Source organism: Ascaphus truei, chromosome 6 (genome assembly GCF_040206685.1).
Source record: "Ascaphus truei isolate aAscTru1 chromosome 6, aAscTru1.hap1, whole genome shotgun sequence".
NCBI classification, from domain to species: Eukaryota; Metazoa; Chordata; class Amphibia; order Anura; family Ascaphidae; genus Ascaphus; species Ascaphus truei.
In genome coordinates this window covers 49,618,798-49,644,209 of record NC_134488.1, presented here as the reverse complement: position 1 = coordinate 49,644,209, position 25,412 = coordinate 49,618,798, and the positions used below count along the sequence as shown (strand labels likewise).

At 52.5% G+C, this 25,412-nt stretch overlaps 1 protein-coding gene across 5 annotated transcripts in view; it reads right to left on the bottom strand.

Annotated features, from left to right (window-relative positions):
- CEP164 (centrosomal protein 164) overlaps positions 1-25,412 on the bottom strand; it is a 98,833-nt gene that overhangs the window by 32,880 nt on the left and 40,541 nt on the right. For all 5 annotated transcript variants that reach the window (XM_075604235.1, XM_075604231.1, XM_075604233.1 and 2 more), the window contains 8 exons: positions 19,291-19,507; positions 17,100-17,237; positions 16,816-16,938; positions 15,077-15,220; positions 14,881-14,964; positions 14,283-14,351; positions 13,940-14,124; positions 5,866-5,971 (listed from right to left, as the gene is read on the bottom strand). In XM_075604235.1, coding sequence (XP_075460350.1) covers positions 5,866-5,971; positions 13,940-14,124; positions 14,283-14,351; positions 14,881-14,964; positions 15,077-15,220; positions 16,816-16,938; positions 17,100-17,237; positions 19,291-19,507 — 1,066 coding nt within the window. The remainder of the gene's footprint in view (positions 1-5,865; positions 5,972-13,939; positions 14,125-14,282; positions 14,352-14,880; positions 14,965-15,076; positions 15,221-16,815; positions 16,939-17,099; positions 17,238-19,290; positions 19,508-25,412) is intronic.

Below are 25,412 nucleotides of genomic sequence, written 5' to 3'. Positions count from 1 at the left end.
GGATGTGAGATGTGACACTGGGATGTGACACTGGGATATGGGATGTGACACTGGGATGTGACACTGGGATGTGGGATGTGACACTGGGATGTGGGATGTGACACTGGGATGTGGGATGTGACACTGGGATGTGACACTGGGATGTGGGATGTGACACTGGGATATGGGATTGTGACACTGGGATGTGAGATGTGACACTGGGATGTGAGATGTGACACTGGGATGTGACACTGGGATGTGACACTGGGATGTGGGATGTGGGATGTGACACTGGGATGTGGGATGTGACACTGGGATGTGGGATGTGACACTGGGATGTGGGATGTGACACTGGGATGTGAGATGTGACACTGGGATGTGAGATGTGACACTGGCATGTGACACTGGGATGTGGGATGTGACACTGGGATGTGGGATGTGACACTGGGATGTGACACTGGGATGTGCGGATGTGACACTGGATGAGGGATGTGACACTGGGATGTGACACTGGGATGTGGGATGTGACACTGGGATGTGGGATGTGACCACTGGGATGTGACACTGGATGTGACACTGGGATGTGGGATGTGACACTGGGATGTGGGATGTGACACTGGGATGTGAGATGTGACACTGGATGTGATGTGACACTGGGATGTGAGATGTGACACTGGGATGTGACTGGGATGTGACACTGGGATGTGGATGTGACACTGGGATGTGGGATGTGACACTGGGATGTGGGATGTGACACTGGATGTGGATGTGACACTGAGATGTGGGATGTGACACTGATGTGGGATGTGACACTGGATGTGACACTGAGATGTGGGATGTGACACTGGGATGTGGGATGTGACACTGGATGGATGTGACACTGGGATGTGACACTGGATGTGACACTGGGATGTGAGATGTGACACTGGGATGTGGGATGTGACACTGGGATGTGAGATGTGACACTGGGATGTGACACTGGGATGGAGATGTGACACTGGGATGTGACACTGGGATGTGGGATGTGACACTGGGATGTGAGATGTGACACTGGGATGTGACACTGGGATGTGAGATGTGACACTGGGGATGTGACACTGAGGATGTGAGATGTGACACTGGGATGTGAGATGTGACACTGGGATGTAGGATGTGACACTGGGATGTGAGATGTGACACTGGGATATGGGATGTGGATGTGACACTAGATGTGAGATGTGACACTGGGATGTGGGATGTGACACTGGGAATGTGAGATGTGACACTGGGATGGTGACACTGGGATGTGAGATGTGACACTGGATGTGGGATGTGGGCAATGTGACACTGGGATGTGACACTGGGATGTGGGATGTGACACTGGGATGTGGGATGTGACACTGGGATGTGACACTGGGATGTGACACTGGGATGTGACACTGGGATGTGAGATGTGACACTGGGATATGGGATGTGACACTGGGATGTGACACTGGATGTGACACTGGGATGTGGATGTGACACTGGGATGTGGGATGTGACACTGGGATGTGGGATGTGACACTGGGATGTGAGATGTGACACTGGGATGTGGGATGTGACACTGGGATGTGACACTGGGATGTGACACTGGGATGTGACACTGGGATGTGAGGATGTGACACTGGGATGTGAGGGATGTGACACTGGGATGTGGGATGTGACACTGAGGATGTGACACTGGGATGTGGGATGTGACACTGGGATGTGGACTGTGGGATGTGACACTGGGATGTGACACTGGGATGTGGGATGTGACACTGGGATGTGGGATGTGACACTGGGATGTGACACTGGGATGTGACACTGGGATGTGACACTGGGATGTGAGGATGTGACACTGGGATGTGGGATGTGACACTGGGATGTGGGATGTGACACTGGGATGTGGATGTGACACTGGGATGTGACACTGGGATGTGGATGTGACACTGGGATGTGAGATGTGACACTGGGATGTGGGATGTGACACTGGGATGTGGGATGTGACACTGGGATGTGAGATGTGACACTGGGATGTGAGGATGTGACACTGGGATGTGGATGTGACACTGGGATGTGACACTGGGATGTGGGATGTGACAATGGGATGTGGGATGTGAGATTGACACTGGGATGTGGGATGTGACACTGGGATGTGATGATGTGACACTGGGATGTGGGATGTGACACTGGGATGTGGGATGTGACACTGGGATGTGACACTGGGATGTGGGATGTGACACTGGGATGTGGGATGTGACACTGGGATGTGAGATGTGACACTGGGATGTGGGATGTGACACTGGGATGTGACACTGGATGTGGGATGTGACACTGGGATAGTGGGATGTGACACTGGGATGTGGGATGTGACACTGGGATGTGACACTGGGGATGTGACACTGGGATGTGAGATGTGACACTGGGATGTGACCTGGGATGTGGATGTGGGATGTGACACTGGGATGTGACACTGGGATGTGAGATGTGACACTGGGATGTGACACTGGGATGTGGGATGTGACACTGGGATGTGGGATGTGACACTGGGATGTGGGATGTGACACTGGGATGTGGGATGTGACACTGGGATGTGAGATGTGACACTGGGATGTGGGATGTGACACTGGGATGTGACACTGGGATGTGAGATGTGACACTGGGATGTGACACTGGGATGTGGGATGTGACACTGGGATGTGGGGATGTGACACTGGGATGTGGGATGTGACACTGGGATGTGATATGTGACACTGGGATGTGACACTGGGATGTGACACTGGATGTGGGATTGTGACACTGGGATGGTGAGATGTGACACTGGATGTGACACTGGGATGTGGGATGTGACACTGGGATGTGGGATGTGACACTGGGATGTGACACTGGGATGTGACACTGGGATGTGGGATGTGACACTGGGATGTGACACTGGGATGTGACACTGGGATGTGACACTGGGATGTGGGATGTGACACTGGGATGTGAGATGTGACACTGGGATGTGACACTGGGATGTGAGATGTGACACTGGGATGTGAGATGTGACACTGGGATGTGACACTGGGATTGGATGTGACACTGGGATGTGACACTGGGATGTGGGATGTGACACTGGGGATGTGGGATGTGACACTGGGATGTGGGATGTGACACTGGGATGTGGGATGTGACACTGGGATGTGACACTGGGATATGGGATGTGACACTGGGATAGTGGGATGTGACACTGGGATGTGACACTGGGATGTGACACTGGATGTGGATGTGACAATGGGATGTGGGATGTGACACTGGGATGTGAGATGTGACACTGGGATGTGACACTGGGATGTGGGATGTGACACTGGGATGTGGATGTGACACTGGGATGTGGGATGTGACACTGGGATGTGGGGATGTGACACTGGGATATGGGATGTGACACTGGGATGTGGATGTGACACTGGGATGTGGGATGTGACACTGGGATGTGACACTGGGATGTGACACTGGGAGTGTGGGATGTGACACTGGGATGTGGGATGTGACACTGGATGTGGGATGTGACACTGGGATGTGGGATGTGACACTGGGATGTGACACTGGGATGTGACACTGGGATGTGGGATGTGACACTGGGATGTGACACTGGGATGTGACACTGGGATGTGGGATTGTGACACTGGGATGTGAGATGTGACACTGGGATGTGAGATGTGACACTGGGATGTGGGATGTGACACTGGATGTGGAGATGTGACACTGGGATGTGGGATGTGGACACTGGGATGTGACACTGGGATGTGGGATGTGACACTGGGATGTGACACTGGGATGTGACACTGGGATTGGGATGTGACACTGGGATGTGACACTGAGATGTGACACTGGGATGTGGGATGTGACACTGGCGATGTGGGATGTGACACTGGGATGTGGGATGTGACACTGGGATGTGGGATGTGACACTGGGATGTGGGATGTGACACTGGGATGTGGGATGGTGACACTGGGATGTGACACTGGGATGTGGGATGTGACACTGGGATGTGACACTGGGATGTGACACTGGGATGTGGGATGTGACACTGGGATGTTAGATGTGACACTGGGATGTGACACTGGGATGTGACACTGGGATGTGGGATGTGACACTGGGATGTGGGATGTGACACTGGGATGTGGGATGTGACACTGGGATGTGGGATGTGACACTGGGATGTGGGATGTGACACTGGGATGTGGGATGTGACACTGGGATGTGACACTGGGATGTGACACTGGGATGTGAGATGTGACAATGGGATGTGGGATGTGACACTGGGATGTGAGATGTGACACTGGGATGTGACACTGGGATATGGGATGTGACACTGGATGTGAGATGTGACACTGGGATGTGGGATGTGACACTGGGATGTGGGATGTGACACTGGGATGTGGGATGTGACACTGGGATGTGGGATGTGACACTGGGATGTGACACTGGGATGTGACACTGGGATGTGAGATGTGACAATGGGATGTGGGATGTGACACTGGGATGTGGGATGTGACACTGGGATGTGACACTGGGATGTGACACTGGGATGTGACACTGGGATGTGGGATGTGACACTGGGATGTGACACTGGGATGTGAGATGTGACACTGGGATATGGGATGTGACACTGGGATATGGGATGTGACACTGGGATGTGACACTGGGATGTGACACTGGGATGTGGGATGTGACACTGGGATGTGACACTGGGATGTGGGATGTGACACTGGGATGTGAGATGTGACACTGGGATGTGAGATGTGACACTGGGATGTGGGATGTGACACTGGGATGTGGGATGTGACACTGGGATATGGGATGTGACACTGGGATATGGGATGTGACACTGGGATGTGGGATGTGACACTGGGATGTGAGATGTGACACTGGGATATGGGATGTGACACTGGGATGTGAGATGTGACACTGGGATATGGGATGTGACACTGGGATGTGACACTGGGATGTGGGATGTGACACTGGGATGTGGGATGTGACACTGGGATGTGGGATGTGACACTGGGATGTGACACTGGGATGTGGGATGTGACACTGGGATGTGGGATGTGACACTGGGATGTGGGATGTGACACTGGGATGTGACACTGGGATGTGGGATGTGACACTGGGATGTGGGATGTGACACTGGGATATGGGATGTGACACTGGGATATGGGATGTGACACTGGGATGTGGGATGTGACACTGGGATGTGGGATGTGACACTGGGATGTGACACTGGGATGTGGGATGTGACACTGGGATATGGGATGTGACACTGGGATGTGAGATGTGACACTGGGATGTGGGATGTGACACTGGGATATGACACTGGGATGTGAGATGTGAGATGTGACACTGGGATGTGAGATGTGACACTGGGAAATGAGATGTGACACTGGGATGTGAGATGTGAGATGTGACACTGGGATGTGAGATGTGACACTGGGAAATGAGATGTGACACTGGGATGTGAGATGTGACACTGGGATGTGGGATGTGACACTGGGAAGTGGGATGTGACACTGGGAAGTGGGATGTGACACTGGGATGTGGGATGTGACACTGGGAAGTGGGATGTGACACTGGGATGTGGGATGTGACACTGGGATGTGGGATGTGACACTGGGAAATGGGATGTGACACTGGGAAGTGAGATGTGACACTGGGATGTGGGATGTGACACTGGGATGTGGGATGTGACACTGGGAAATGGGATGTGACAGCAGACACAGGGCTGCAATGAGGTCTCTCCTTTCCCTGTGATGTTTGGGCTCAGGGAGGGAAACAAGGGAAAATAATGGCATACAATCTCTTCTTGAGCTACGAAGAAGAAGCTGCAGGTTCCGGGCTGGACTCACAGCACTGCTGCTCTCTACAAGGTCTTCCAGCCGGAGCTCTGGTTCTGATCTGGCTCTCCCCTTCTTCAGAGCTTCCTCCTTCTTTCTGATCTCTTCCTCCAGGTCACTGCGGGGAAACGAATCAGCGGGATTTAGGGTGACTAACTGTCTCACATTCACCATGGGAATACCTCTCCCTATACACCCTAACACCCCGCTGCTAATACCTCTCCCTATACACCCTAACATCCTGCTGCTAATACCTCTCCCTATACACTAAAAACACCCCGCTGCTAATACCTCTCCCTATACACCCTAACATCCCGCTGCTAATACCTCTCCCTATACACCCTAACATCCCGCTGCTAATACCTCTCCCTATACACCCTAACATCCCGCTGCTAATACCTCTCCCTATACACCCTAACATCCTGCTGCTAATACCTCTCCCTATACACCCTAACACCCCGCTGCTAATACCTCTCCCTATACACCCTAACATCCCGCTGCTAATACCTCTCCCTATACACCCTAACACCCCACTGCTAATACCTCTCCCTAACATCCCGCTGCTAATACCTCTCCCTATACACCCTAACACCCCGCTGCTAATACCTCTCCCTATACACCCTAACACCCCGCTGCTAATACCTCTCCCTATACACCCTAACACCCCGCTGCTAATACCTCTCCCTATACACCCTAACACCCCGCTGCTAATACCTCTCCCTATACACCCTAACACCCCGCTGCTAATACCTCTCCCTATACACTAAAAACACCCCGCTGCTAATACCTCTCCCTATACACCCTAACACCCCGCTGCTAATACCTCTCCCTATACACCCTAACATCCCGCTGCTAATACCTCTCCCTATACACCCTAACATCCCGCTGCTAATACCTCTCCCTATACACCCTAACACCCTGCTGCTAATACCTCTCCCTATACACCCTAACATCCCGCTGCTAATACCTCTCCCTATACACCCTAACATCCCGCTGCTAATACCTCTCCCTATACACCCTAACATCCCGCTGCTAATACCTCTCCCTATACACCCTAACATCCTGCTGCTAATACCTCTCCCTATACACCCTAACACCCTGCTGCTAATACCTCTCCCTATACACCCTAACATCCCGCTGCTAATACCTCTCCCTATACACCCTGCTGCTAATACCTCTCCCTATACACCCTAACACCCCGCTGCTAATACCTCTCCCTATACACCCTAACATCCCGCTGCTAATACCTCTCCCTATACACCCTAACACCCCGCTGCTAATACCTCTCCCTATACACCCCAACACCCTGCTGCTAATACCTCTCCCTATACACCCTAACACCCCGCTGCTAATACCTCTCCCTATACACCCTAACACCCCGCTGCTAATACCTCTCCCTATACACCCTAACATCCCGCTGCTAATACCTCTCCCTATACACCCTAACACCCCGCTGCTAATACCTCTCCCTATACACCCTAACACCCCGCTGCTAATACCTCTCCCTATACACCCTAACATCCTGCTGCTAATACCTCTCCCTATACACCCTAACACCCCGCTGCTAATACCTCTCCCTATACACCCTAACACCCCACTGCTAATACCTCTCCCTATACACCCTAACACCCCGCTGCTAATACCTCTCCCTATACACCCTAACATCCTGCTGCTAATACCTCTCCCTATACACCCTAACACCCCGCTGCTGATACCTCTCCCTATACACCCTAACACCCCGCTGCTAATACCTCTCCCTATACACCCTAACACCCCGCTGCTAATACCTCTCCCTATACACCCTAACATCCCGCTGCTAATACCTCTCCCTATACACCCTAACATCCTGCTGCTAATACCTCTCCCTATACACCCTAACACCCCGCTGCTAATACCTCTCCCTATACACCCTAACACCCCGCTGCTAATACCTCTCCCTATACACCCTAACACCCCGCTGCTGATACCTCTCCCTATACACCCTAACACCCTGCTGCTAATACCTCTCCCTATACACCCTAACATCCCGCTGCTAATACCTCTCCCTATACACCCTAACATCCCGCTGCTAATACCTCTCCCTATACACCCTAACATCCCGCTGCTAATACCTCTCCCTATACACCCTAACATCCTGCTGCTAATACCTCTCCCTATACACCCTAACACCCTGCTGCTAATACCTCTCCCTATACACCCTAACATCCCGCTGCTAATACCTCTCCCTATACACCCTGCTGCTAATACCTCTCCCTATACACCCTAACACCCCGCTGCTAATACCTCTCCCTATACACCCTAACATCCCGCTGCTAATACCTCTCCCTATACACCCTAACACCCCGCTGCTAATACCTCTCCCTATACACCCCAACACCCTGCTGCTAATACCTCTCCCTATACACCCTAACACCCCGCTGCTAATACCTCTCCCTATACACCCTAACACCCCGCTGCTAATACCTCTCCCTATACACCCTAACATCCCGCTGCTAATACCTCTCCCTATACACCCTAACACCCCGCTGCTAATACCTCTCCCTATACACCCTAACACCCCGCTGCTAATACCTCTCCCTATACACCCTAACACCCTGCTGCTAATACCTCTCCCTATACACCCTAACATCCCGCTGCTAATACCTCTCCTTATACACCCTAACACCCTGCTGCTAATACCTCTCCCTATACACCCTAACATCCCGCTGCTAATACCTCTCCCTATACACCCTAACATCCCGCTGCTAATACCTCTCCCTATACACCCTAACATCCCGCTGCTAATACCTCTCCCTATACACCCTAACATCCCGCTGCTAATACCTCTCCCTATACACCCTAACATCCTGCTGCTAATACCTCTCCTTATACACCCTAACACCCTGCTGCTAATACCTCTCCCTATACACCCTAACACCCCGCTGCTAATACCTCTCCCTATACACCCTAACACCCCACTGCTAATACCTCTCCCTATACACCCTAACACCCCGCTGCTAATACCTCTCCCTATACACCCTAACATCCTGCTGCTAATACCTCTCCCTATACACCCTAACACCCCGCTGCTGATACCTCTCCCTATACACCCTAACACCCCGCTGCTAATACCTCTCCCTATACACCCTAACACCCCGCTGCTAATACCTCTCCCTATACACCCTAACATCCCGCTGCTAATACCTCTCCCTATACACCCTAACATCCCGCTGCTAATACCTCTCCCTATACACCCTAACACCCTGCTGCTAATACCTCTCCCTATACACCCTAACATCCCGCTGCTAATACCTCTCCCTATACACCCTAACATCCCGCTGCTAATACCTCTCCCTATACACCCTAACATCCCGCTGCTAATACCTCTCCCTATACACCCTAACATCCTGCTGCTAATACCTCTCCCTATACACCCTAACACCCTGCTGCTAATACCTCTCCCTATACACCCTAACATCCCGCTGCTAATACCTCTCCCTATACACCCTGCTGCTAATACCTCTCCCTATACACCCTAACACCCCGCTGCTAATACCTCTCCCTATACACCCTAACATCCCGCTGCTAATACCTCTCCCTATACACCCTAACACCCCGCTGCTAATACCTCTCCCTATACACCCCAACACCCTGCTGCTAATACCTCTCCCTATACACCCTAACACCCCGCTGCTAATACCTCTCCCTATACACCCTAACACCCCGCTGCTAATACCTCTCCCTATACACCCTAACATCCCGCTGCTAATACCTCTCCCTATACACCCTAACACCCCGCTGCTAATACCTCTCCCTATACACCCTAACACCCCGCTGCTAATACCTCTCCCTATACACCCTAACATCCTGCTGCTAATACCTCTCCCTATACACCCTAACACCCCGCTGCTAATACCTCTCCCTATACACCCTAACACCCCACTGCTAATACCTCTCCCTATACACCCTAACACCCCGCTGCTAATACCTCTCCCTATACACCCTAACATCCTGCTGCTAATACCTCTCCCTATACACCCTAACACCCCGCTGCTGATACCTCTCCCTATACACCCTAACACCCCGCTGCTAATACCTCTCCCTATACACCCTAACACCCCGCTGCTAATACCTCTCCCTATACACCCTAACATCCCGCTGCTAATACCTCTCCCTATACACCCTAACATCCTGCTGCTAATACCTCTCCCTATACACCCTAACACCCCGCTGCTAATACCTCTCCCTATACACCCTAACACCCCGCTGCTAATACCTCTCCCTATACACCCTAACACCCCGCTGCTGATACCTCTCCCTATACACCCTAACACCCTGCTGCTAATACCTCTCCCTATACACCCTAACATCCCGCTGCTAATACCTCTCCCTATACACCCTAACATCCCGCTGCTAATACCTCTCCCTATACACCCTAACATCCCGCTGCTAATACCTCTCCCTATACACCCTAACATCCTGCTGCTAATACCTCTCCCTATACACCCTAACACCCTGCTGCTAATACCTCTCCCTATACACCCTAACATCCCGCTGCTAATACCTCTCCCTATACACCCTGCTGCTAATACCTCTCCCTATACACCCTAACACCCCGCTGCTAATACCTCTCCCTATACACCCTAACATCCCGCTGCTAATACCTCTCCCTATACACCCTAACACCCCGCTGCTAATACCTCTCCCTATACACCCCAACACCCTGCTGCTAATACCTCTCCCTATACACCCTAACACCCCGCTGCTAATACCTCTCCCTATACACCCTAACACCCCGCTGCTAATACCTCTCCCTATACACCCTAACATCCCGCTGCTAATACCTCTCCCTATACACCCTAACACCCCGCTGCTAATACCTCTCCCTATACACCCTAACACCCCGCTGCTAATACCTCTCCCTATACACCCTAACACCCTGCTGCTAATACCTCTCCCTATACACCCTAACATCCCGCTGCTAATACCTCTCCTTATACACCCTAACACCCTGCTGCTAATACCTCTCCCTATACACCCTAACATCCCGCTGCTAATACCTCTCCCTATACACCCTAACATCCCGCTGCTAATACCTCTCCCTATACACCCTAACATCCCGCTGCTAATACCTCTCCCTATACACCCTAACACCCCGCTGCTAATACCTCTCCCTATACACCCTAACACCCCGCTGCTAATACCTCTCCCTATACACCCTAACACCCCGCTGCTGATACCTCTCCCTATACACCCTAACACCCTGCTGCTAATACCTCTCCCTATACACCCTAACATCCCGCTGCTAATACCTCTCCCTATACACCCTAACATCCCGCTGCTAATACCTCTCCCTATACACCCTAACATCCTGCTGCTAATACCTCTCCCTATACACCCTAACACCCTGCTGCTAATACCTCTCCCTATACACCCTAACATCCCGCTGCTAATACCTCTCCCTATACACCCTAACACCCCGCTGCTAATACCTCTCCCTATACACCCCAACACCCTGCTGCTAATACCTCTCCCTATACACCCTAACACCCCGCTGCTAATACCTCTCCCTATACACCCTAACACCCCGCTGCTAATACCTCTCCCTATACACCCTAACATCCCGCTGCTAATACCTCTCCCTATACACCCTAACACCCCGCTGCTAATACCTCTCCCTATACACCCTAACACCCCGCTGCTAATACCTCTCCCTATACACCCTAACACCCTGCTGCTAATACCTCTCCCTATACACCCTAACATCCCGCTGCTAATACCTCTCCCTATACACCCCGCTGCTAATACCTCTCCCTATACACCCTAACACCCCACTGCTAATACCTCTCCCTATACACCCTAACACCCCGCTGCTAATACCTCTCCCTATACACCCTAACATCCTGCTGCTAATACCTCTCCCTATACACCCTAACACCCCGCTGCTGATACCTCTCCCTATACACCCTAACACCCCGCTGCTAATACCTCTCCCTATACACCCTAACACCCCGCTGCTAATACCTCTCCCTATACACCCTAACACCCCGCTGCTAATACCTCTCCCTATACACCCTAACATCCCGCTGCTAATACCTCTCCCTATACACCCTAACACCCCGCTGCTAATACCTCTCCCTATACACCCTAACACCCTGCTGCTAATACCTCTCCCTATACACCCTAACATCCCGCTGCTAATACCTCTCCCTATACACCCTAACATCCTGCTGCTAATACCTCTCCCTATACACCCTAACATCTCCGCTGCTAATACCTCTCCCTATACACCCTAACATCCTGCTGCTAATACCTCTCCCTATACACCCTAACATCCCGCTGCTAATACCTCTCCCTATACACCCTAACACCCCGCTGCTAATACCTCTCCCTATACACCCTAACACCCTGCTGCTAATACCTCTCCCTATACACCCTAACATCCTGCTGCTAATACCTCTCCCTATACACCCTAACATCTCCGCTGCTAATACCTATCCCTATACACCCTAACATCCGCTGCTAATACCTCTCCCTATACACCCTAACATCTCCGCTGCTAATACCTATCCCTATACACCCTAACACCCCGCTGCTAATACCTCTCCCTATACACCCTAACACCCCGCTGCTGATACCTCTCCCTATACACCCTAACACCCTGCTGCTAATACCTCTCCCTATACACCCTAACATCCCGCTGCTAATACCTCTCCCTATACACCCTAACATCCCGCTGCTAATACCTCTCCCTATACACCCTAACATCCCGCTGCTAATACCTCTCCCTATACACCCTAACATCCTGCTGCTAATACCTCTCCCTATACACCCTAACACCCTGCTGCTAATACCTCTCCCTATACACCCTAACATCCCGCTGCTAATACCTCTCCCTATACACCCTAACACCCCGCTGCTAATACCTCTCCCTATACACCCCAACACCCTGCTGCTAATACCTCTCCCTATACACCCTAACACCCCGCTGCTAATACCTCTCCCTATACACCCTAACACCCCGCTGCTAATACCTCTCCCTATACACCCTAACATCCCGCTGCTAATACCTCTCCCTATACACCCTAACACCCCGCTGCTAATACCTCTCCCTATACACCCTAACACCCCGCTGCTAATACCTCTCCCTATACACCCTAACACCCTGCTGCTAATACCTCTCCCTATACACCCTAACATCCCGCTGCTAATACCTCTCCCTATACACCCCGCTGCTAATACCTCTCCCTATACACCCTAACACCCCACTGCTAATACCTCTCCCTATACACCCTAACACCCCGCTGCTAATACCTCTCCCTATACACCCTAACATCCTGCTGCTAATACCTCTCCCTATACACCCTAACACCCCGCTGCTGATACCTCTCCCTATACACCCTAACACCCCGCTGCTAATACCTCTCCCTATACACCCTAACACCCCGCTGCTAATACCTCTCCCTATACACCCTAACACCCCGCTGCTAATACCTCTCCCTATACACCCTAACATCCCGCTGCTAATACCTCTCCCTATACACCCTAACACCCCGCTGCTAATACCTCTCCCTATACACCCTAACACCCTGCTGCTAATACCTCTCCCTATACACCCTAACATCCCGCTGCTAATACCTCTCCCTATACACCCTAACATCCTGCTGCTAATACCTCTCCCTATACACCCTAACATCTCCGCTGCTAATACCTCTCCCTATACACCCTAACATCCTGCTGCTAATACCTCTCCCTATACACCCTAACATCCCGCTGCTAATACCTCTCCCTATACACCCTAACACCCCGCTGCTAATACCTCTCCCTATACACCCTAACACCCCGCTGCTAATACCTCTCCCTATACACCCTAACACCCTGCTGCTAATACCTCTCCCTATACACCCTAACATCCTGCTGCTAATACCTCTCCCTATACACCCTAACACCCCGCTGCTAATACCTCTCCCTATACACCCTAACACCCTGCTGCTAATACCTCTCCCTATACACCCTAACATCCCTGCTGCTAATACCTCTCCCTATACACCCTAACACCCCGCTGCTGATGCCTCTCTGGCTGCTTTACAGAACGCGGCACTGTTACCTGGTTATGTTCTGCAGCTGGACGCTGCGGCTCCGCAGAATCTCCACCTCTGACTCCAGCTCGGATTTCCGGCTGCGCATTTCCTCCAGCTCCCGGCGTGACTGCCGCACGGACTCCCGCAGGTGCCTCTGCTCCGTCTCTGCGTCCTCCTGCGCCTGGCGGCTCTGACGGGAGACCGTGAGATCCTGGGGGGATGGCGAGATGTGAAAGGCTGCAATACCCCCCAGCCCCCGAGAGCCGGGGGACACGTTACTATGTTTGGTGGGATAATGGGGAGTACGGGCCGTTGTAGTGGGACGCCGTGGTGTGACCTGCGTGGCTTTGACACGTGCATGGTGTTTACCTCCACTCTGCTCTCTGTTTGCTTTTGTCGCTCTTCCAGTTCCTCTCTTCTCTTTCTCAAAGCCTCCTCCTGTGTGTAAAGACGAGAAACACTGCGGTGAACCCGCGTTCAAGCAGCTCAGAGGAAGCCCGCTCCCTGCGGCACCAGAAACAGCCGCTGCTCGTCTCCTGGGCGGGAGGGCAAGGCCTTCTCCTGCATTCCCCACCCTCCGAGCCCACGCACCCCCGAGCCCATGCACCCTGGCCCCCTGCTCACACCTGGGGACCCCTGCCCTGCTCTCCCCCGGGACCCCTGCTCTCCCCCGGGACCCCTGCTCTCCCCTGGGGACCCCTGCTCTCCCCTGGGGACCCCTGCTCTTCCCCCGGGACCCCTGCTCTCCCCTGGGGACCCCTGCTCTTCCCCTGGGGACCCCTGCTCTTCCCCTGGGACCCCTGCTCTCCCCCGGGGACCCCTGCTCTCCCCCGGGGACCCCTGCTCTCCCTGGGGACCCCTGCTCTCCCCCGGGGACCCCTGCTCTCCCCCGGGGACCCCTGCTCTCCCCCGGGACCCCTGCTCTCCCCAGGGACCCCTGCTCTCCCCCGGGGACCCCTGCTCTCACCTGGGTGTCCAGCTGGTCTGTTGTCACCATTAGCTGCTTCCTTCTTATCTCCTGATTTTGCTCTAAGTCCTGTAGCCTTTTTTCCTGCAGAAAGGGAGAATGTGTGAATAGAAAGCCGGGACTTTTCTAATGACCGATAATGTGCAGTGAGAGGGACGGTGGGTAACCCTAGGAGATCAGTCCTGGTCCAGGTCACCTTCTCCTGATAGCTGCAGTGCCTCTCCTCCAGCCGCCTCTCCATCTCCTGCCGCTGGCTCTCCAGCTCCCGTTCATGGAGTTGCACCATCCTTCCCAGCTCCTCCTGCAGGGTCTCCAGCAGCCTCGTCCTCTGCTTCCGCTCCTGAGAGAGTAGGGGAGGTCAGGAGAGACACCGCAAAGGAATCCCGACACAGACAGAGGGGAGCTATGGGACATGGTGTCAGTCCCACTGCAGGGTGACAGAGCTATGGGACATGGTGTCAGTCCCACTGCAGGGTGACACAGAGCTATGGGACATGGTGTCAGTCCCACTGCAGGGTGACACAGACAGAGGGAAGCTATGGGACATGGTGTCAGTCCCACTGCAGGATGACACCGACAGAGGGAAGCTATGGGACATGGTGTCAGTCCCACTGCAGGGTGACAGAGGGGAGCTTGGGACATGGTGTCAGTCCCACTGCAGGGTGACACAGACAGAGGGGAGCTATGGGACATGGTGTCAGTCCCACTGCAGGGTGACAGAGCTATGGGACATGGTGTCAGTCCCACTGCAGGGTGACACAGAGCTATGGGACATGGTGTCAGTCCCACTGCAGGGTGACACAGACAGAGGGAAGCTATGGGACATGGTGTCAGTCCCACTGCAGGATGACACCGACAGAGGGAAGCTATGGGACATGGTGTCAGTCCCACTGCAGGGTGACACAGAGCTATGGGACATGGTGTCAGTCCCACTGCAGGGTGACACAGAGCTATGGGACATGGTGTCAGTCCCACTGCAGGGTGACACAGAGCTATGGGACATGGTGTCAGTCCCACTGCATGGAGACAGAGGGGAGATATTGGACATGGTGTCAGTCCCACTGCAGGGTGACACAGAGTTACGGGACATGGTGTCAGTCCCACTGCAGGGTGACACAGAGAGGGGAGCTATGGGACATGGTGTCAGTCCCACTGCAGGGCGACACAGAGCTATGGGACATGGTGTCAGTCCCACTGCAGGGAGACAGAGGGGACATATGGGACATGGTGTCAGTCCCACTGCAGGGTGACACAGAGCTATGGGACATGGTGTCAGTCCCACTGCAGGGTGAAACAGAGAGGGGAGCTATGGGACATGGTGTCAGTCCCACTGCAGGGTGACACAGAGCTATGGGACATGGTGTCAGTCCCACTGCAGGGTGACACAGACAGAGGGAAGCTATGGGACACCGAGCTATGGGACAGAGGAAGTTACAAGAAGTATATTTGGTAGATTATGTCTCACTGCAGGGGATACAGACAGAGAATGAGAGCTAGTGAGAGAGCAAGAAGAGACACTGGTTGATGGCAGCAGGGAGGTCCTGCCTCGGGGTGCAGGACAGGGGGAGCAGGGAGGCCCTGCCTTGGGGTGCAGGACGGGGGGAGCAGGGATGCCCTGCCTCGGGGTGCAGGACGGGGGGAGCAGGGATGCCCTGCCTCGGGGTAGAGGACGGGGGGGAGCAGGGAGGCCCTGCCTCGGGGTGCAGGACGGGGGGAGCAGGGATGCCCTGCCTCAGGGTGCAGGACGGGGGGGAGCAGGGATGCCCTGCCTTGGGGTGCAGGACGGGGGGAGAAGGGATGCCCTGCCTCGGGGTACAGGACGGGGGGAGCAGGGAGGCCCTGCCTCGGGGTGCAGGACGGGGGGGAGCAGGGAGGCCCTGCCTCGGGGTGCAGGACGGGGGCTGTAAGATCAGTGTTGTGGGTTTCTCCTCTCACCTCTTCCTCAAGCTGATTCTTCGTCCTCTCCAGCTCCTCCTTGTGCTCCTCCTTCAGTCGCTCCAGCTTCAGCTCGTGCTCACGCTGCACCTCGGAACGCTTCTCCTGCAGCAGGTCACTCAGCTACCGGGCAAGGGAGGGGGGCAGGGGGAGAAATTACAGAACACACTAGTGGGGCAGAGGTTACGGGGGGAGGTTTCTCGTGGGGGTGGTGCTTTCACTGTAGGGTGACTACATGCTTTAGTGACCACAAACGGTATACTGAGACCAACCTTGACCATTACCTCTCTCTCGTAGTCCAGCACTTGGGTAATTTTCTTGCAGGTGAGGTACAGGTCACTTTGGGTCTGTAGAGCCCCCCTCTGCCGCATCAACTCACTCTGCTGCTCCTGTGTGATGGGGTTCTGAAGGACCGACAGTGCCTGGGGAGAGAGGTAGAGTCAGAGAGGGAGCACAGGATAGGGAGAGAGGCAGAGTCTGAGAGAGGGAGCAGGGGAGGGGGAGGGGGAGAGAGGCAGCGTCAGAGAGGGAGCACGGGAGGTGGAGAGAGGCAGAGTCTGAGAGAGGGGGAGCACAGGAGGGGGAGAGAGGCAGAGTCAGAGAGGGAGCACGGGAAGGGGAGAGAGGCATTGTCTGAGAGAGAGGGAGCACAGGAGGGGAGAGAGCAGAGTCAGAGAGAGGGAGCACGGGAAGGGGAGAGAGGCAGAGTCTGAGCGAGAGGGAGCATGGGAGGGGGAGAGAGGGAGCATGGGAGGTGGAGAGAGGCAGAGTCAGAGAGAGGGAGCACGGGAGGGGGAGGGAGGCAGAGTCTGAGAGAGAGGGAACACGAGAGGGGGAGAGAGGCAGAGTCAGTGAGATGGATCCCATGCTACAGACCGGGCAGGACCCACTATCAGTGAGATGCATCCCATCCTACAGACAGGGGCCTCAGGACTAGATATCCGTGAGATGCATCCCATCCTACAGACCAAGCAGGACCCACTATCAGCGAGATGTATCCCATCCTACAGATCGGGCAGGACCCGCTATCAGTGAGATGCATCCCATCCTACAGACCGGGCAGGACCCGCTATCAGTGAGATGCATCCCATCCTACAGATCGGGCAGGACCCGCTATCAGTGAGATGCATCCCATCCTACAGACCGGACAGGACCCGCTATCAGTGAGATGTATCCCATCCTACAGACCGGACAGGACCCGCTATCAGTGAGATGCATCCCATCCTACAGACCGGACAGGACCCGCTATCAGTGAGATGCATCCCATCCTACAGACCAAGCAGGACCCACTATCAGTGAGATGCATCCCATCCTACAGACCAGGCAGGACCCGCTATCAGTGAGATGCATCCCATCCTACAGACCGGGCAGGACCCGCTATCAGTGAGATGCATCCCATCCTACAGACCAAGCAGGACCCACTATCAGTGAGATGCATCCCATCCTACAGACCAAGCAGGACCCACTATCAGTGAGATGCATCCCATCCTACAGACCAAGCAGGACCCACTATCAGTGAGATGTATCCCATCCTACAGACAGGGGCCTCAGGACTAGATATCTGTGAGATGCATCCCATCCTACAGACCAAGCAGGACCCACTATCAGTGAGATGTATCCCATCCTACAGACCAAGCAGGACCCACTATCAGTGAGATGCATCCCATCCTACAGACCGGGCAGGACCCGCTATCAGTGAGATGTATCCCATCCTACAGACCGGGGAGGAACCGCTATGAATTAGATGCATCCCATCCTACAGACCAAGCAGGACCCGCTATCAGTGAGATGCATCCCATCCTACAGACCGGACAGGACCCGCTATCAGTGAGATGCATCCCATCCTACAGACCAAGCAGGACCCGCTATCAGCGAGATGTATCCCATCCTAGACTGGGGAGGAACCACTATGAATGAGATGCATCCCATCCTACAGACCGGGGAGGAACCACTATGAATGAGATGCATCCCATCCTACAGACAGGGACCTCAGGACCAGCTTTCAGTGAGATGGATCCCAGCAGCCGTGTATTGCAAGATTCCGGTTAAATGTCAGCAAACCCGTTTGGGATAAGGGTGCTAAAGTCCTGCCGTGTATTCGAACCAGGTGTAACAGCCTCCGTGGAGTGCAGATGGACGCTCTGTCTCGCGCCTCTCTGTCGTCACGCACTTTGCCAGTATTTGAGGTGGATTTTTTGTTGGGATGACATACTGGTGAGCGCCTGTCTGGATATTTGGATAGCACAGTGTCTGCGCTTTGCTACTGCAGTACATGGTACGCCTTCACTATGACATCTATCGGCAGCAGTGCCCATTTTGTATTCACAATATATAGTAGTTAATGATCAGAGAAATGAAAGCAGCCAAATATTTGCTTTTAGAATGGTTAAGATTAGTTTGAGGCCAATTAAGTGGCCAGTTAAGTGGGACTGCATCTTCAAAGAGTGCAGAGTTCAGGAGGAAGGGTTCCCTCACCTCTCTGGTGTCCTGTACCATTGTGACCCCCACATTATGCAGGGCTCTCTCTTTCTCCCGGGACAGCCTGGCCTTCTCCTCCCTCTCGCCTTCCTCTGCCTCTCTCTGCATCTTCCTCTCCAGTGCGGTCTTATTCTGCAGTGCAACCACCTCCTGGGACTTCTGAAACGCCTCCATCTCCTCCCTCAGTTCTTCCCGAAATTCCTCCTTCTGCGCCCTGCAAGAAAAGGGTGAACAAACCATCGAAGCCACATTGGTAATATCTCAAAGCGCCGCAAGACCCAAGAAAACCACAGCCTTGTATGGTGATTGGGAACAGTTACTCACAAAAAAGCCGCTGCGTTTATGAAGAGTAAGAATCGGAGCTCACACCAAAAAATACTGTAACAAGCACAGAACAATATTCCCTGTCACACACAGACAGTCGTTGCATAATGTTTACATATTAAGGTTTGTATTACACTTTGTTTGGTTGCATTGTACAGAGGCTTACCCCGATCATTCTTTGCTTCGGAACGCCTAAAATCAGCGGCTCATATCTGCTTCATTTTATAAGGAGTGGGGGAAAAAGGAGAGATGGACTTACAATATTTTCATTTCATCAAGTCCTACCATAGCAGTCATAAAGTTATAGGATGTCTTCCGTCAGGGTATAAAACTCCTCTTCTTCCTCCCCAAACCAGATTGGGCCTCAGCAGAAGTTGAAACATCCACCTTACGATGGGTAATGCAGGTGATGACCAAGGACAAAGTAGCGACCTTGCAAATTTGCTCCATAAAGGCGCAGCCTTTGTTTGCCTAGGAAGTGACTAACGATTTAGTGGAGTGGACCCTGACACACGCTGGAGGCACTTGGAGTGAAACCTGGTGGGTCAAGAGAACTCTCCAGATTGCCTATCTGGAATGGAAGTTCTTTCAAGGCTGCCCCACTTATTGTTTGTTGCTGCAGTCCACAGTGGTGGTGTCATCCAAAGACATTAAGATTGGACGATGATTGATGAAGCCTTGGAGGTCAAAACTGACTTTGTCACAGCCTTTATTTCCAAGATATTAATAGGGAATGGCTTTTCTTTGTCAGACCAGGTGCCTAGCGTGATCTCCCCAACCTTGTAGGCGACTTGCATCAGTAGTGATAGCGTTCAAATGGGTGATTGACCAAGGGTCTTCCTTGTGATAATTTGTCTCGACTTGTTCACTCTCTCAGAAAAAGGTCTTATGGTTTGAGTTTCTTAAATGCTTGTCCCAATATGTAAAACAAATGGAATGTAAGGTCCTAGAATGAAAAGGTGCCCATGTTACCTTATCTAACACAGAGCTTATAAAATGTGGAATCCTCATGTCAGTCTGAGCCGACAGACTGGATATTCTCCCTGATTGTTTTATTTCTTTACTTTGAAGCCTTATCCGGTGGATAGGAGAGCTTTGTCCGTGTGTTGATATTTACCCTACAAAATGTGATGGGCTAATACCGTGTTGACATAGATGGGATTTAATGGTAGCCATAACCTTGGCAAAAGCTTTACAAATCCTGAATAACAAAGCCTGAAAATGGTAGTGCGTTACATCGTAGCAAAAACCTGATGTATTGGTGATGTTCACTAACTATTGGGATGTGCAAATAAGCATCCTTCAGGTCTATTGAAGCCAGATACTCTCCATCTTGTATGACATTGAGAACTAAATGCAGTCTGCATCCTGAAGTGCCTAATCCACTGATGATTCACTGCCTTGAAGTCTAACAAGCAATGTAACCTCCTTTGGTTTTGGGACCCACAAATACATTAGAGTAGGTACCTTTCTGGTCTTGCCCCTTAGGCACCACCATGATAATCGCATGCCCCCAAAATTCCCAAACAGCCTTTTTAAAGCCTTTGCTTTGGCTGGATCTGCTGGACATTTCAAAATCATACATCTGTCCTGAGTTAGAATTTGCCTGGAGATAGTATCGACCCAAGGAACCTTCTCCCATGTTTCAAGATCCTCATCTTCAAAGAGTAGTATAGCCTGCAGAACTTGGATGGAATAGAGGTCTAATTTGGAGAATGCCGCTCTTTGCAGATCGTCTCTTTCACGGATTTACCAAGAATACTCTATGCAGAGTACTAATCTCTGTGTCTGTATGTTTAATCCCAGACTTTTTAATAATCTTCCAATGAGGTCTATCTTAAAAAGACCTGGATCCTCAGGAATGCCTCCTTCCCTCTCTCCTCCTAAGGAATGCCTCCTTCCTCCTCCTCAGGAACACTTTCTCCCGACTCTGTCCTCAGGAACACCTCCTTCATCCTCAGGAACACTTCCTCACGTCTCTCTCCACCTCAGGAACACCTTTCCTTCTCTCTCCTCTTCAGGAACACTTCCTCCACTCTCCTCCTCAGGAACGCTTCCTTCTCTCTCCTCCTCAGGAACACTTCCTTCCTTCTCTCTCCTCCTCAGGAAAGCCTCCTTCCTGCTCTCTCCTCCTCAGGAACGCCTCCTTCCTACTCTCTCCTCAGGAACACTTCCTTCCTGCTCTCTCCTCCTCAGGAACACTTCCTTCCTTCTCTCTCCTCAGGTACGCCTCCTACTTTTCTCTCAGGAATACCTCCTTCCTTCTCTCTTCCTCAGGAACACTTCATTTTCTCTCTTCCTCAGGCACAATTCCTCCACTCTCCTCCTCGGGAACACTTCCTTCTTTCTCCTCCTCAGGAACGCCATCTTCCTTCTTTCTCCTCCTCAGGAACACTTCCTTCTTTCTCCTCCTCAGGAACGCCTCCTTCCCTCTCCTCCTCAGGAATGCCTCCCTCCTTCTCAGGAACGCTTCCTTCCTTCTCTCTCCTCCTCAGGAACACTTCCTTCCTGCTCTCTCCCCCTCAGGAACATTTCCTTCTTTTGCTCTCCTCCTAGGGAACACTTCCTTCTCTCTCCTCCTCAGAAACGCTTCCTTCTCTCTCCTCCTCAGAAACGCTTCCTTCTCTCTCCTCCTCAGAAACGCTTCCTTCTCTCTCCTCCTCAGAAACGCTTCCTTCTCTCTCCTCCTCAGAAACGCTACCTTCTCTCTCCTCCTCAGAAACGCTTCCTTCTCTCTCCTCCTCAGAAACGCTTCCTTCTCTCTCCTCCTCAGAAACGCTTCCTTCTCTCTCCTCCTCAGAAACGCTTCCTTCTCTCTCCTCCTCAGAAACGCTTCCTTCTCTCTCCTCCTCAGAAACGCTTCCTTCTCTCTCCTCCTCAGAAACGCTTCCTTCTCTCTCCTCCTCAGAAACGCTTCCTTCTCTCTCCTCCTCAGAAACGCTTCCTTCTCTCTCCTCCTCAGAAACGCTTCCTTCTCTCTCCTCCTCAGAAACGCTTCCTTCTCTCTCCTCCTCAGAAACTCTTCCTTCTCTCTCCTCCTCAGAAACGCTTCCTTCTCTCTCCTCAGAAACGCTTCCTTCTCTCTCCTCCTCAGAAACGCTTCCTTCTCTCTCCTCCTCAGAAACGCTTCCTTCTCTCCTCCTCAGAAACGCTTCCTTCTCTCTCCTCCTCAGAAACGCTTCCTTCTCTCTCCTCCTCAGAAACTCTTCCTTCTCTCTCCTCCTCAGAAACGCTTCCTTCTCTCTCCTCCTCAGAAACGCTTCCTTCTCTCTCCTCCTCAGGAACGCTTCCTTCTCTCTCCTCCTCAGAAACGCTTCCTTCTCTCTCCTCCTCAGAAACGCTTCCTTCTCTCTCCTCCTCAGAAACGCTTCCTTCTCTCTCCTCCTCAGAAACGCTTCCTTCTCTCTCCTCCTCAGAAACGCTTCCTTCTCTCTCCTCAGAAACGCTTCCTTCTCTCTCCTCCTCAGAAACGCTTCCTTCTCTCTCCTCCTCAGAAACGCTTCCTTCTCTCCTCCTCAGAAACGCTTCCTTCTCTCTCCTCCTCAGAAACGCTTCCTTCTCTCTCCTCCTCAGAAACGCTTCCTTCTCTCTCTCCTCCTCAGAAACGCTTCCTTCTCTCTCCTCCTCAGAAACGCTTCCTTCTCTCTCCTCCTCAGAAACGCTTCCTTCTCTCTCCTCCTCCTCAGAAACGCTTCCTTCTCTCTCCTCCTCAGAAACGCTTCCTTCTCTCTCCTCCTCCTCCTCAGAAACGCTTCCTTCTCTCTCCTCCTCCTCAGAAACGCTTCCTTCGCTCTCCTCCTCCTCAGAAACGCTTCCTTCTCTCTCCTCCTCCTCAGAAACGCTTCCTTCTCTCTCCTCCTCCTCAGAAACGCTTCCTTCTCTCTCCTCCTCCTAAGAAACGCTTCCTTCTCTCTCCTCCTCAGAAACGCTTCCTTCTCTCTCTTCCTCAGAAACGCTTCCTTCTCTCTCCTCCTCAGAAACGCGTCCTTCTCTCTCCTCCTCAGAAACGCTTCCTTCTCTCCTCCTCCTCAGAAACGCGTCCTTCTCTCTCCTCCTCAGAAACGCTTCCTTCTCTCTCTCCTCCTCAGAAACGCTTCCTTCTCTCTCCTCAGAAACGCTTCATTCTCTCTCCTCCTCAGAAACGCTTCCTTCTCTCTCCTCCTCAGAAACGCTTCCTTCTCTCTCCTCCTCCTCAGAAACGCTTCCTTCTCTCTCCTCCTCCTCAGAAACGCTTCCTTCTCTCTCCTCCTCCTCAGAAACGCTTCCTTCTCTCTCCTCCTCCTCAGAAACGCTTCCTTCTCTCTCCTCCTCCTCAGAAACGCTTCCTTCTCTCTCCTCCTCAGAAACGCTTCCTTCTCTCTCCTCCTCAGAAACGCTTCCTTCTCTCTCCTCCTCAGAAACGCTTCCTTCTCTCTCCTCCTCAGAAACGCTTCCTTCTCTCTCCTCCTCAGAAACGCTTCCTTCTCTCTCCTCCTCAGAAACGCTTCCTTCTCTCTCCTCCTCCTCAGAAACGCTTCCTTCTCTCTCCTCCTCCTCAGAAACGCTTCCTTCTCTCTCCTCCTCAGAAACGCTTCCATCTCTCTCCTCCTCAGAAACGCTTCCTTCTCTCTCCTCCTCCTCAGAAACGCTTCCTTCTCTCTTCTCCTCAGAAACGCTTCCTTCTCTCCTCCTCCTCCTCAGAAACGCTTCCTTCTCTCTCCTCCTCAGAAACGCTTCCTTCTCTCTCCTCCTCCTCAGAAACGCTTCCTTCTCTCCTCCTCCTCCTCCTCAGAAACGCTTCCTTCTCTCTCCTCCTCAGAAACGCTTCCTTCTCTCTCCTCCTCCTCAGAAACGCTTCCTTCTCTCTCCTCCTCAGAAACGCTTCCTTCTCTCTACTCCTCAGAAACGCTTCCTTCTCTCTCCTCCTCAGAAACGCTTCCTTCTCTCTCCTCCTCAGAAACGCTTCCTTCTCTCTCCTCAGAAACGCTTCCTTCTCTCTCCTCCTCAGAAACGCTTCCTTCTCTCCTCCTCCTCCTCAGAAACGCTTCCTTCTCTCTCCTCCTCAGAAACGCTTCCTTCTCTCCTCCTCCTCAGAAACGCTTCCTTCTCTCTCCTCCTCAGAAACGCTTCCTTCTCTCTCCTCCTCAGAAACGCTTCCTTCTCTCCTCCTCCTCCTCAGAAACGCTTCCTTCTCTCTCCTCCTCAGAAACGCTTCCTTCTCTCTCCTCCTCCTCAGAAACGCTTCCTTCTCTCTCCTCCTCAGAAACGCTTCCTTCTCTCTCCTCCTCAGAAACGCTTCCTTCTCTCTCCTCCTCAGAAACGCTTCCTTCTCTCTCCTCCTCAGAAACGCTTCCTTCTCTCTCCTCCTCAGGAACACTTACTTGCTGCTCTCTCCTCCTCAGGAACACTTCCTTCCTTCTCTCTCCTCCTAAGGAACACTTCCTTCTCTCTCCTCCTCATGAATGCCTCCTTCCCTCTCTCATTCCTATATGGGACGCACTTCTTAAGCTGCAATGATGGATGCAATCATTGCAGAATAAGCTGGGGGAGCTTCTCTTCACAAACGTAGCCTTCTAAGGCCTCTCCTTCAATAGACACAAGACAGAATGCACTGGAGCATACAAGTGCTCACAGGCCTGTATACAGCAAAATAAAGCTCTTACTTTGAGACTTTGAATCCACAGATAAATTATCAGCTCTCTTAGTTTACTGTATAAAGTCATGATGAGGCCGCCATTACCAGATAAGATCAGAAAGGATCAAATCTTCCTACGGAAAGAGTTTCTCCTTCTCGGCCAATTTGTGGCACTGAAAGC